Source organism: Malaya genurostris, chromosome 2, assembly GCF_030247185.1.
Source record: "Malaya genurostris strain Urasoe2022 chromosome 2, Malgen_1.1, whole genome shotgun sequence".
Classification (NCBI taxonomy): domain Eukaryota; kingdom Metazoa; phylum Arthropoda; class Insecta; order Diptera; family Culicidae; genus Malaya; species Malaya genurostris.
In genome coordinates this window covers 241,316,416-241,330,000 of record NC_080571.1, presented here as the reverse complement: position 1 = coordinate 241,330,000, position 13,585 = coordinate 241,316,416, and the positions used below count along the sequence as shown (strand labels likewise).

General features: G+C 36.2%; 1 protein-coding gene across 1 annotated transcript; it reads left to right on the top strand.

Moving 5' to 3' along the window:
• The first annotated feature begins 1,259 nt into the window (after positions 1-1,259).
• LOC131432737 (lipopolysaccharide-induced tumor necrosis factor-alpha factor homolog) lies at positions 1,260-2,887 on the top strand. Its single transcript, XM_058599221.1, has 3 exons — positions 1,260-1,422; positions 1,507-1,629; positions 1,727-2,887. Exons 1-3 carry the CDS (start codon positions 1,419-1,421, stop codon positions 1,975-1,977), a joined length of 378 nt encoding a protein of 125 aa, XP_058455204.1. The 5' UTR covers positions 1,260-1,418; the 3' UTR covers positions 1,978-2,887.
• Positions 2,888-13,585: the final 10,698 nt, after the last annotated feature.

Here is a 13,585-nt window from a genome sequence, read left to right as displayed (position 1 = left end):
ATGAAGCTACGTACTGCCTAATCTTCTATTCTGATCTGTTTCACGAATATGTTCAGCCATCCAAGGACTTCAGTGAATCACGAGTATGGAGCGTGAAGATTAAGTTCGTTAATGTACTTTGTTATTCTGGTAGATCTTATGGTGTGAACCACAAGTAGTTTTTGGATGGCGTAGATCATTCACAATAGGCTTATTAATTGAATGTGGTATCACGAGAATGGGCCGAGGACAAAAAGTTCATTACCGCAGTTCCCTGTTCTGGTAGAATTTGTTATTTCAGTTAGTTATGCTGGTAGATCTTAAGGCCTGAACTCCAAATAGTTTTTGAATAAACAAGCACTACCTCATAACTCATCACATTGATAGAATTAACAGTGAATCTGTTTTGAATGTTCGACTGTACGAAAATGGCCGGAATCGAACAAATCACTCCATGAATTGAATGTTTACGTTTCGTCTTCTACTCATCAGTACTTCAGCAGATTATGTTGAACATAATCTGCTGACGCACTGATGAGTCGAAGACGATAATAAATTCGGGGGTAAAAACGAACTTTTTCCCCTTCAAATTATTTCAAGAATGTTTTCAATGCAACATGAAATTAAAAACGTGCTGATTAGAATGCTATTTCTGAACTTCATAGACTGTTTAATTTTGGACGGAACAAAGACGTCAGCTAAAAAATATTAGAAAAATTGAATTAGTACTGAATTGAATTTAACACAACCTTCAATCCCTCAACTCTAGTTAGTAAACTCAGAAAGCAAACATCTAAACAGTTTTCCTGGTAGAAGTCCCAGCTCCAGTTCCAGTAGATATCACTGAAACTTGAAGTAATTCTTGACTCGCACATAAGGAACCAACGGCATAAAGAACAGATACCCTGTATTCATGATACGTTCCGGTACATATGTTATACATACGATTTCATGTGTCGAGATTCGAACATTTCATGTCAGGTTTGTACTTCCATGAGTTGAGTAGCTATTGATACCTCCGTTTATATCTACCCCATCGACTGTCGATTATTGGTATACAGAACAATTACATCACGACCTAAATAATAAACGTCATACTTTTAAAACATTGAAGAGAAGTGAGTCATTCGTTCTGAATTAACAAACCAAAATTTAATTTTATTCTTATCTTATCGAAAAAATGAGTCATTTTTCACATCGCAAATAGTAAACCAACACTTAAATCCTGCGGTTGCGATAACTCCTATCTTTTGTACATCGGAAGGTTAACTAAAATTCCCCTAAACATATGCCCGATAAAAACAACCAGTTGTGATATTTCCAAGCAGAAATTCATTCAGTATCAAGTCTCAGAAGCGGAACGAAGTGTCGCAGTTGAATTCATTTCAGTTAGTCGGAGTTAAGACCAGGAGTTACTCCAGCAATCCAGAATATCAATAATGGGTAAGTACAAACTACTATTACAATGTCAGTAGAATACCTAACATTTGTTTCATCATGTGCATCAACCGTCTCCTTGCGTGCCAGATTCCGAGAAAAGTCATCCACCATCCTATGATCAACTTCATGACTCTACACCGTCCGCCTATCCCCATCGAACCATTCCTACCATATACAGTAATGTTGAACAATCACCACCCATTCCATCCAGTAAGTGCAACAAAATAGAAAAAAATTCTTATTAAATCAAACTGGCACTAACCATCACCCCTCATTATTTTTTTTCCATTTTCTACTCGAATTTCAGCGACAACAGTCATCGTAACGAACTCTCAAGTCGGTCCGGATCCTACCACGTTGACGTGCCCGTCCTGTCGAGCAACCATCGTAACTCGGTTGGAGTACGAAACGACCACTCGAACCCACGTGTGCGCTGCCCTGTTATGTTTATTTATTTGTTGGCCCTGCGTTTGCATACCCTACTGTTCGACATCGTGCCGGGATGCCAACCATTACTGCCCCAACTGCGGTTCGTTTATTGGAACTTATCGAAAGTAGAAGCTTACCGACCTGCTGCAACGACTTTTGGAAGACGAAAAGCTCCACCGTGGGAGGGAGCTTTAGCTGCGTAACGAGACGAAAAGTATTAGTACGTGTTTAGTGTGTAGCCGTAACGACAACGGAATGTCCCACGACGTTACGCGTCAAGTGGATTTTTCTGTTAGTGTATGCGATTGTAGTTGATGATTAGGAAACTTGTTTTTGATTTAGTCCCCTGCTGGGGCTGATGCAACCACGATTTCACCCGGGCAAAGTAACGTGGGCGGTAAGGGTGAGGCCGGTACTGCTAGTGCTACGCCAGTGCTTTCCAAATAGCGGACGGCCGTGAGCATAAATTAATTTTTACCTAAATGTGTTAGAGAGCGTACAACTACTAAAGGCCTTGTTTTAGTTGACAGTATTGTTGCGTGTTCAGTTGGAGTATTTGCGAAGTGCCTCTTGAAATTGCTTCTTGCTATTATTTGGGTATCCCTACAGACACACGCAGCAATCGTTCATGAACAAATATGTATCCATTAAGCAACATCGGTTACCTTCAACGCGCAATTATGTGCCCAGGGAAATTTCAATAAACTTTTAACGACTTTCATTTAGCCAGATAATTTTAGTTTACCTTTATACGAGCTTAGATAGGTTTGTTATGATTAAACAACATTCTTTTGAAAATATTTGTTCAATTTATTCATATTACTATTTCTTTATTCTAATCAAAAAAACTTAGAAGTTCATGTATTGAAAATGGATGGAAAATACGACTTATTGCACTAATCGTCGACTTACAACTCAATCGTCAACATTTCTCGAACTAGACAGAATTGTATATTCAAGGTATTACAAAGTAAAAATTCTTTGATAATAAATATAGCTCACTAAAATATTTCTATATACCGCTAGTTTGTTACCAAGATCAATACAGAATAAAATATTGCTAAAATATAATAAAATAGTTTAATTCGAACCACTAGTTTTCTCCTATCGAGATTTGTTAATTTAAAATATCGGTAATTCCAGAATGAAAATATGAGAGAAAAAAGTAACAGAAAACTATACGATATATCTTGGGATTTATATAGACTACACAATTTCTGTTGAAATCAATTTTTGATCCAAAGTCCACATAGTTTAGTACTCAGTAAGTTGTATCACAGAAAACAGATATACAGGCTCGCATATGAACTGTGTGTAAAATTTGCAAAAGCAGCGCAGCGAATACTAGCAGATGTCGCTGCGATCGACATTATTCTGAGTGTAGCGTTTACATCACGACACTTTTTTGGATGCTTCATTCACTTCACTTAAATTTTATGTTTTTCTGTTGGTTAAAACGACTAGTTTAGTTTTGTTTTATTCCGAGTGAATTCGCTTGTTTCTCAAACCGTATCAAGATAAAGTTGTTGGGGAAAACGTGCAAACTGTGTTCAGATTGATGTTGTTGAAATATTTCTATAACAGGCAAGAATATTTTGCTATCGTTCCGGAATGTAGTGGAACGTTATGAAAGCTCGCGGTGAACAGTCGAGTAGATTGCAGTAGTGTTCCCAACGTATAGCAAATCTGAAATTTACACAGGATTTTGAAAAAAATCGTTAGAGCCTGTATATCTGTTATCTGTGGCTGTATTAATGCTTTGTTTGGTATTAACATGGTCAACTAGGGATGTTTTCAATAGGGAACGGGAAGCGAACTATATAGTTTGAATAAGAAGTTGCAATTAAAAGCCTGTGTGCCCCACCCAAATAAAATGTTTGCATCAAATGGATTCAAACATCACAGAAAGACTTTCGATCCCTTACAATTGGGAAGCAATCGACGCGTATTTAGTTCATGTTCTTCAATTTTGTATGAATTTTCTAACCTTACCAATGCTAGAGTTTCCATTCAATGTTTCATTTCTTACCGTATCGAAACCTTCAGTCTTCTGAACCTGCCAATTACACCCTTGGGACATAGTATGAGATTGCACAGTTTTGAATATTTTTTGTTCGCTCCTGCATAAAACACGTATAATAAGAATAGAATTATTATTTATACACAAACAGTTATACTTACTTATAAGACGTATTTTGCTTAATGCGTCAAATTATATAAGAATGGTATACAAAATGTTAGTTGCAAGGAATGCTGCCGACGGTTTTCGAGAAAACAAGTTTACAATTTAAATCTATATGGAGGGCTTAAATACACTTCAGCAATAGTACGTCAAGGCACAAATATGTGACCTATTTGAAGGATTTTGAATAATTTTCGCTATTCAAATGAGGTATTACATATAAACCAATTCATACCCTCTTATTCTGATACTAACGCAGAAGGTGATAGCACCCAGGCGACGCCATTCTATTGACCAAATCTCATCACACACACACGGCGAGGCATTAGATAGGAACTTGTGAGCTCTTAGTTATCTCATCTTTTGACGACCGCCATCAGGTGGATTAAAGCTGGTATAATAAAGTTCTTTATTAGGCGGCCAGATGTTACTGTTGGAAGGAGACTCTTAACTTACGAGGAATGCGCGAAAGTGGCTCTGCTTGTTTGGCCTTTTATGATGAATCATCAACCCTCGAAACAATGTATAACTGTTTCAACAAATTCAAACCCGGTCGCTGTTCGTTCATGGACAAATTCATGGACAAGTTAAGAAATACAATTGTACGATAGACGTATACGGATCCTGGACCTATGAGCCAGGAATCGACTTTATAGGTCTTCCAAAACGTACGGAATCCAATAAAAATTGTTCACTCTCGAAGCAAATAGTTCTTCGGAAAACGGGTCATGCGGCACTGAAGCAACGTAAGTAGGTCATTTCAGAAAAAATAATATGAAAAAACATCGATAGATTATGTACACAGTAAAAGTATTTTTCTGCGTTTAACAGCATCTTATTATTCTAGTGAAGTAGGTTTTAAGATCTTTCTAATAGCCTTTCTTTAAATAATGAAATGTATTGTATATTACCTATGGAAATAAGAGTATATATGAAAAAAGTGAGGTTTCTTCTACCCACTTATTTGAACCTATCTCCACACAGTTCGAAAAAAATCTTGTAATTTTACATCTCATAAGATGCACATAAATGGAGCGTCGTATTTCACACAAAAATTATATTCAAGTACATGTAAAACTGTGTGATTTGAAAATTAAAATCGAGTGAAATTAAAAACAAAAGATCGATAGCAACAGCGCAACTTGAACCGAGAAACATTAGATCATAAAGAACGCCGTTAATCGACTGAGCCACGGAGGTACATTTCTGCTTAAGGAGCGGGTAGGGTCTAATACTTTTGGAAAATCATTTATTATTTTCTTTATATTTTCTCATAGTAAAACGTTTCTAAAATATTCTGTGAAATTTTCAAGCCTTTCGGAACAAAACTCAGCAAGTTATGAACCTTTATCTTTGCTTATCAAAATGTTGTTCGAATGATGCTTTTTATCATGCAAAACGTTTTAATTTATTTTGCTTCAAAATAGTTCTGAAAAAATTCTCAGGAATGATGATTTTTTTCATCATTTAGACCCTACCCCCAACCCCTTGGGGTGATTTTTTATGCTCAGATCACAGTATGCTGTGCATTTGGCTGTCAGCTTTCATTTGTTTACTTGTTTGTGCGGTTGAAATTCTGCCTTTTCAAAATGTCGCGTATTGAAAAGGAAGTAAAAATTGAGGTTCGGGACACATGGTTAAGTGAGAAGGGTATTACTATGCGTAAATTGACGAAACGGTTTAGAATTCTTCATGCCAGTGTTAAACCCATCATTAATAAGTTAATAATTAATAAGGATTTGGCAGTGTCCGGATGTATGCGTATTTGGCAGTGTCCGGATGTATGCGTTTTGATGGACGACAAGACTTTTGTAAAGGAGGACTCACAAACCCTTCCAAGTTCACAATACTTCACTGTCGTCGTTGGGGAGGATGTGAGCGATGCGGACAGGTCGATTCAAGTGGAGAAATTCGGTCGAAAAGTACTGGTATGGCAAGCAATATATTCCTGTGGTTTGAAGTCAACCATTTTTTACACTACTGGAACTATAAATACACAAATCTATCGATCTGAGTGTCTCCAGAAGAGATTGCTGCCTTTATATAAGAAGCATAGTACACCTCCATTTTTGGCCGGATTTAGCGTCATATTTTGGTCGGATTGAGCGTCGGCTCACTATGCCAAAACCACTCTCAATTGGCTTGCGGAAAAGGGTATAAATTTCGTTGAGAAAAATATCAATCCACCAAATTGCTCTCAGCTTACCGTTACTGTTACGTTACTGGGAATTCGTGAAGAGGGTCTTCAAGAAGACTGGTAAGGTAGATAGGAACATGCAGGAGTTCAAAAAAATTTGGGCTCAAGCGTCCAAAACATGCGCTGCAACACTTGTCCGGAACTTGATGAAGAACGTTCGATCAAAAGTTCGAAAATTCGTGAAGGAATAACTTAAATTTCATCCGGTTTTCATTATGATCAAGTTTAACCTCGTACACTAAAGGATCAATTTTTAGTTTGAATATAATATCGTTTTTTATCATAATTTGAAAGAAAAACTTGTGGATAGCTTATTTTCGATACACTCCTTATGTTAGTTTACGATCAATTTCCGTTACAGCATTAATTTTAAAATAAATAAAACATATTATTCAATCTACCAACTGTATTTTAGGTCATAACTGATTAAATTTTACGCTCGCCTGTAGCAATCGTAACTGTATAACCTCATATACTCATGTCGTTTAACTGTCAGTCATATATGTACTGCCGTGGTTCTGTCGATAAACGGGCGTACTTTGTTATCTAATGATTTCCAGTTCAAGTTTCGGTCGTAACCGAGTTTTCGGTTCAAATTTCGATCAAATTTCAGTCATGGTATTTCATTGAATTTAGTCTCATGTAATTTTTCAATCGCTCAAAAAACGTTTGTTATATAGGATGGGCGCCATTTGTTACAGCTGATTTGTCGAAATTTCACCAGAACTGTGAAGTTACTAGTACTAGTTTACAAAACTGAATTGAGCCAAACCAGTAATCACGTTTGCAAGATGTGAGCTTCGTGAAAATTCTACACCTATAAGAGGCTTCCTATGTGAATATCAAAATTGAAATTCTCATTCAAGTGTTTTCCCAGGAGTAAGCAATTTTCACCAGAAAACGAGTAACAAATTTCCAGAATGACTTGTAATTGTAAAACTATTTTTATTCAATCGTGTCACCAATCTGCTTTCGAAACCAGCCTGATTTACTGGAACTTGCATTATTTTCATGAATTATTGATTCGCTAGTAAACAGATCACACGCGAGGAGTTGATTGACATCATTCTTGTCCGGACATTCCCTTGTGACTCAGAGCGTAACATGTTAATTGTACTTAAATATGGGTGAATATTCCAAACGACTGTAGCTAAATACATCCATCAACGACATGCCTTCTGGCAATCATATGAAAAATTCAAAGCTTAAAGCACATTAAAACATTCATAAATCCAAACAGCACTAACAAGCAGCACGGTACCCATGGAAACGCCCAGTGCACTACATTCCCAACGCTCTTGGGTTGAAAATTACCACCCCCTCGGCAGTTGAAGGACTGAGTGACCCCACGGTTCACCGTCGCTCCAGAACATACGCCCATGCTTGTGTTGGGGCCAAAGGAATCTATAGTACAATTTTGTGCTTATATCACTTTCTGCGGTGATTCTATGTATGTAGGTGAAGCAAATCTGAACTTATCTCCACTTCTGCTCGGGAAAGGAAAGGCGAGAGACAGTAACAAAAAAAAGAACTGCGAAACACACATAAAACAGCACATTTTATTATTTTCGTTTTGGATCAATAATTGAAAGTTTCTGAAGTGAAAAAGCCACGATGGCAACGGCGAGCCTAAAGGAAAACGCTTGGAAAAAGCTGCGCCGGCGCAGGTTATCAATTTGTCAACTTCCGTTCCACATTACAGTAACGAGTTCAGGACGATGTTGGTGTGGTCGGAAAATCGATGTCTCATTGCGCAATCCTTGAAAGATCCTTTTCGCTCCAGAAATTTTCATTCTTCAAGCTTCATGGAAAGCTCTTGGTGCAATACCAACACACACACACATGCCGCGGAGAAACCGCTAAGGAGAAGTAACCGAAGCTTTTGCTTCGTTAAGGATTTTCATGCGATTTGCTGCTTATGTAATTGATTGCTTTGGTATCTGTGAGATGATTTCGTGTGGAGGTGAAAAGCAATCTCCGAGTTCCTTCCCTTTTCACCTACCCAAAGTTGACCTAGTTTCAACGACCGCATTGTCGTTGAGCATCATCGTATCCACATGTATTCTATTCGGAGCGACAACTTGACGACGCCGAGAACTAATTTCGCTCTTGTTATTAACCGTGCCGACCCCTTCTTCATGCACGGATCTCGCGCACTGGAAGCCATGCTCCACGAAGATATATCACGTTTGGCACAATACAGTGGATGGCGTTTTCCATGCATTTCCAGCCCGATTACAACGGGTAATGTTTTATTCTTGGGCTATTGACTATTTTCCCCATTTTTCAACCTTTGTGACACAAATGATTGCTACAGTTCTGGTTTGAAGTTGCCGCACTAGTTGCATTAAAATTGGTGTTTCGAGAGCAATCGATTTCGTACGCTGGGACACACCGGTTTGTAGCAGTGCTGCGGTGGTAATCCGGACCAGGACGTGTTGGTACATAATTTATTTAGGATGCCGGAATAGAAATGAGGGGACATCTTGGAACACGTACTCGAGTGACGACATCTGCACGGATTTTCGGTTGGATCGGTAGATTATGGGTCTTTGGAGTATTCTGTTCGACTATTAATTGCCAACAGGATTCTTGCCGCGAGACAGTGAAGGCAATTTCCGTTTCACACTAACTACGTTTGAAGTTAGATTTCATTAAATATTATGACGGAATTACGAAAAATTGAGCACGTTCTGGTTATAGGATGTTATATCATTTCCCAAAAGATATACTTTTTATTGGCATTCAGTGATTACAACTGTTCATTTTGTGGAAAGGTAAAGGTGAAATTTTAAAGAAAAATAGTATGAAGTGTCACTGTTGAATAAAACGCCCTCTTTCTTTTTCATGCATTCACAAGTTTTTTAAACAAAATATTTATCACTAACACTATCTTTTCGTAAGATCTTTCTGCTATGCAAGGTTGGCAGCTGTCGTTTGCTGCCAAATATAAATAAATTGAAAATATCATCAAGCAACCTTTTTATGTAAGATTTTGCCTCGGCTTTATCCATACAGAAAGTCTAATAGTCAGTTGCTATTTAGTAACAAACTTTTGGCAGTGCTGATGTCTCTATTCATGATTTAAACATGTAAAGAAACAAAGCCGTCGTTTTGAACCAGGTTTTCATATCAGGTTTGGTAAAAACTCCCGTTGCAATGTGCGAACCCAATCCAGTTTCTGGAAAAGTGTTTGTTTGATAAAAGTACCTTGGATCAGTTTCAGTTTTCTCAAGTGAAAACGAAAATTCACCCTATTCGTTATCGTTATGAAATTACACTCAGTTTTTTTTAAATAACTATTTATTGGAATATGAGTTAAAATTAAATTATTAAGATTTAAATTGGGTGTTCAGCCACAAGTGGTGACTTTTCAGCCCTATTATATATATGATTTGGTTATTACCATGAGGACATCATTTGCTTCCGCAATTCTGAGACTTTTGTGTAGGGAAAATTCTAAACCTACTTGTATTGTGTAATGGGGAAAAGGAACTTATATACTAACTTACTAACTAATACAGAGAGCGAATCGATTCAATTGAAGATTGCATCGATTTTTGTCGAAATTTGCTTATAATATTATGTGACATTACATCTAATGGTTCTACATTTGTAAGTCTGTGTAACTGATTGGTACTAAACCAGGGAGGACGCTTCAAAATCATTTTCAGGATTTTATTCTGAATCCTTTGAAGCGTTTTCTTCCTGGTGGAACAACAACTTAACCAAATTTGTACTGCATAAAGCATGGCTGGTCTGAAAATTTGTTTATAAATTAACAATTTCTTTTCAGACAGAGCTTAGAATTTCTGTTTATAATAGGATATAAACCTTTAATATATTTATTACACTTTGCCTGGATTTCTTCAATGTGGTCCTTGAAAGTGAGTTTTTTGTCATACGTTAAACCTAAGTATTTAGCTTGATCAGACCATGTCATTTCCAAGCCATTTAATTTGAGAATGTGATTATTGTTTGGTTTATAAAAAGAAGCTCTTGGCTTATGAGGATAGATAATTAATTGCGTTTTTGCTGCGTTTGGTTTAATTTTCCATTTTGACAGATAATCACTGGAAATATTTCAAATTCTTTGTAGGCGACTGCAGATCACTCTTAGATTTCTACCTGTGGCTAACAGACTTGTGTCGTCACAGAATAGCGATTTCTGACAACCAACGGGTAGATTTAAAAGATCAGAAGTGAAAATATTATACAAGATTGGGGCTACGCTCGAACCCTGCGGAACACCTGCTCGTCCGGGTAGCAATTCAGATTTACAATTCTGATAGCTAACCTGAAGAGTACGATCAATTGAATAATTTTGAATCATTTTGATCAAATAAATAGGAAACTGGAAATCAGACATTTTTGCTATTAATCCTTTGTGCCAAACACTGTCGAATGCTTTTTCTATGTCTAGAAGAGCAACTCCAGTGGATAACCCAGACGATTTATTTGTTTTTATCATGTTCGTTACTCTTACAAGTTGAATGTTCATGACGAAATCCAAACTGCTCTGGTAAAAAAATTGAATTCTCATTTATATGAGACATCATTCTCAATAAGATAATTTTTTCAAAAAGTTTACTGATAAAAGAAAGTAAGCTAATTGGTCGATAACTTGATGTTTCTGCTGGGTTTTTATCAGGTTTGAGGATAAGAATTACTTTAGCGTTTTTCCATCTTTTTGGGAAGTAAGCTAATGCAAAACACTTAACCAGGAGATTCAAGGCAACTTCGGGAAGATTTTTAATAGGAATATTTAAAATTCCATCGTTACCAGGAGCCTTCATGTTTTTAAGTTTCTTAATAATTGATTTAATTTCATCAAAATTCGTCTCAATAATGTCATCTTGTGATAACACTTGGGTTAAAATATGATCATATTTCAGTGAGACTTCATTTTCAATAGGACTCACAACGTTCAAATCAAAATTGTAGACACTCTCGAACTGCTGAGCAAGTTTTTTAGCTTTTTCGCCATTTGTAAGAAGTATTTGATTTCCTACCTTGAGAGCAGGAATTGGTTTCTGAGGTTTCTTAAGAACCTTAGAAAGTTTCCAGAAAAGTTTAGAATATGGTTTAATTTGTTCAACTTCTTTAGCGAAATTTTCATTTCGCAAAAGAGTAAATTTATGTTTAATTTCTTTCTGTAAATCCTTCACTATGTTTTTTTATAGCAGGATCACGAGAACGTTGATATTGTCGTCGACGAACATTCTTCAACCGAATGAGCAGTTGAAGATTGTCATCGATGATAGGAGAATTTAATTTAGTTTGAGCTTTGGGAACTGAAAGATTTCTAGCTTCGATAATATAATGATTCAAATTATCAATTGCTGTGTCGATGTCCGCAGAATTTTCTAAAATAGTTTCATGATCCACATGATTTTCAATGTGAGATCTATAATCCAACCAATTAGCTCTATGATAGTTGAATATAGAACTAATTGAATTAATTAAAGCTTCGTTAGAAAGTCTGAATGTTACAGGAAGATGATCTGAGTCAATGTCAGCATGTGTAATCGGTTCACTACAAATGTGACTTTGATCCGTTAGAACCAGATCAATTGTAGACGGGTTTTTCACGGAAGAGAAACAAGTCGGATTACTGGGATGAAGAACTGTGAAGTAACCAGCTGAGAGTTGATTATGAAATATTTTACCATTACTGTTATTTTGCCTACAATTCCACTGGACATGCTTAGCATTTAAGTCCCCTATTACGAAAAATTTCGGTCGATATCTTGTGAGTTTTTGCAAATCGCCTTTAAAGAAATTTAATTGTTCGCCGGTGCATTGGAATGGCAAATATGCCCCAGCGATGAAATAAATTCCATGAATGGTTTCAACATCGATTCCCAAGCTTTCAAAAACTTTAATATTGAAAGAAGGTAAAATTCGATGTTTAATTTGCCGTTGGACAAAAATGGCACCTCCACCACCAATTCCAGTAAACCTGTCAAATCGATGAACCACATAATGTGGATTACATTTCAATTTGACATTTGGTTTAAGAAAAGCTTCTGTCACAATGGCAATATGTATTTTGTGAACTTTGGGAAAATTATAAAATTCATCTTCACTCGATTTCAAAGATCGAGCATTCCAATTTAAAACATTCAGATAATTATTTAACATCACTGTTAAATTTTAAATTCATTATAATATTATTTGCAAATTGCCATCCGATTTGAAATGCTTCAAAAAGTGATGAAGTCGAATTCATTCGGATGATCATTTGAAAAAGTCTTGTAGGTAAATCATTTTATTTTCAGTTATATCGCCTAAATCAACTTCATTTAAAGAAGCGAATGGCATTGAAGGAATATTTGTAGGTAGACTGCCATTAAAAGAAGATGATTTGGCCGATCTACCTATTAATAAATTGTTTTCGTTAGAGGATGAACTGCAAGGCGGTCCTGTGTTTTGTTTATTTACATTAGAAGAATTTAGTGGTAGATTTCTACGTGTTATACTAGCATAACTGACATTAGAAGAAGATGATGACGAGGTCGATCTACCTGTCAATAAATTGGTTTCGTTAGAAGACGAAGGCGTACCTGTTTTTTGTTTTAAATTCGAAGAAATAAGTGTCTTAGAAGAATTGCACCGTATATCAATATGATAATTTTTGGTTCCATGACCGAAACCTTGGCAACGACGACATTGCGTTAAGTTTGCAATAGGATTATGCCGTTTATAATGTTCCCAATGAATTTTAATGTGGGAAATGAAACGTACTTTTTCTAAAGTTTTCAAATTGTTTACATCACTTCGATTGAAGTGTATTAGGTAAAGTTCATGGGAAATTCCAGAGCGTGGTTTAGAAGTACCATTCGCTCTTTTTTTCATAAGTATTACTTGGGAAGGGGCAAAACCAAGCAATTCTTTTAGTTCATTTTTAATTTTATCAATACTTTGATCATTTGATAAGCCTTTCAAGACAGCCTTGAAGGGTCTGTCTGATTTTATATCATATGAATAGAATTTATGAAGTTTCTCGGAAATTAACTTAATTTTAAACACTTCTAACTAGATGGTTTATAAATGAATTTATATTATTTCTCGATGAATATTATATTAGATTTCCATATTTTTCGATAGGTTTTCAGTGCAGATCAAAAGATGATGGTATTAGTTATTATTCTCTGCAAATAGTTAGAGATGTATTACTAAGAGTACCGAAATGATCGGAAGAGAGAGTAAACAAAAAGAATCGTCATTTGCACTCAGAAGTCAGAACCTAATCTAATGCTCATCGAGAAATAATATAAATCCACGTAGGGGTTAGTGAAATTTTGTGCTAGGACTTATAACCGTTGTTAACATTTTTTTCCATTTCGTCAGTGCAG

Excerpts from the sequence above, each read along its gene's own strand:
- LOC131432737 (XM_058599221.1), top strand. Across the intron at positions 1,630-1,726 it reads ATCACCACCCATTCCATCCA|CGACAACAGTCATCGTAACG; the intron begins GTAAGTGCAACA and ends CTCGAATTTCAG.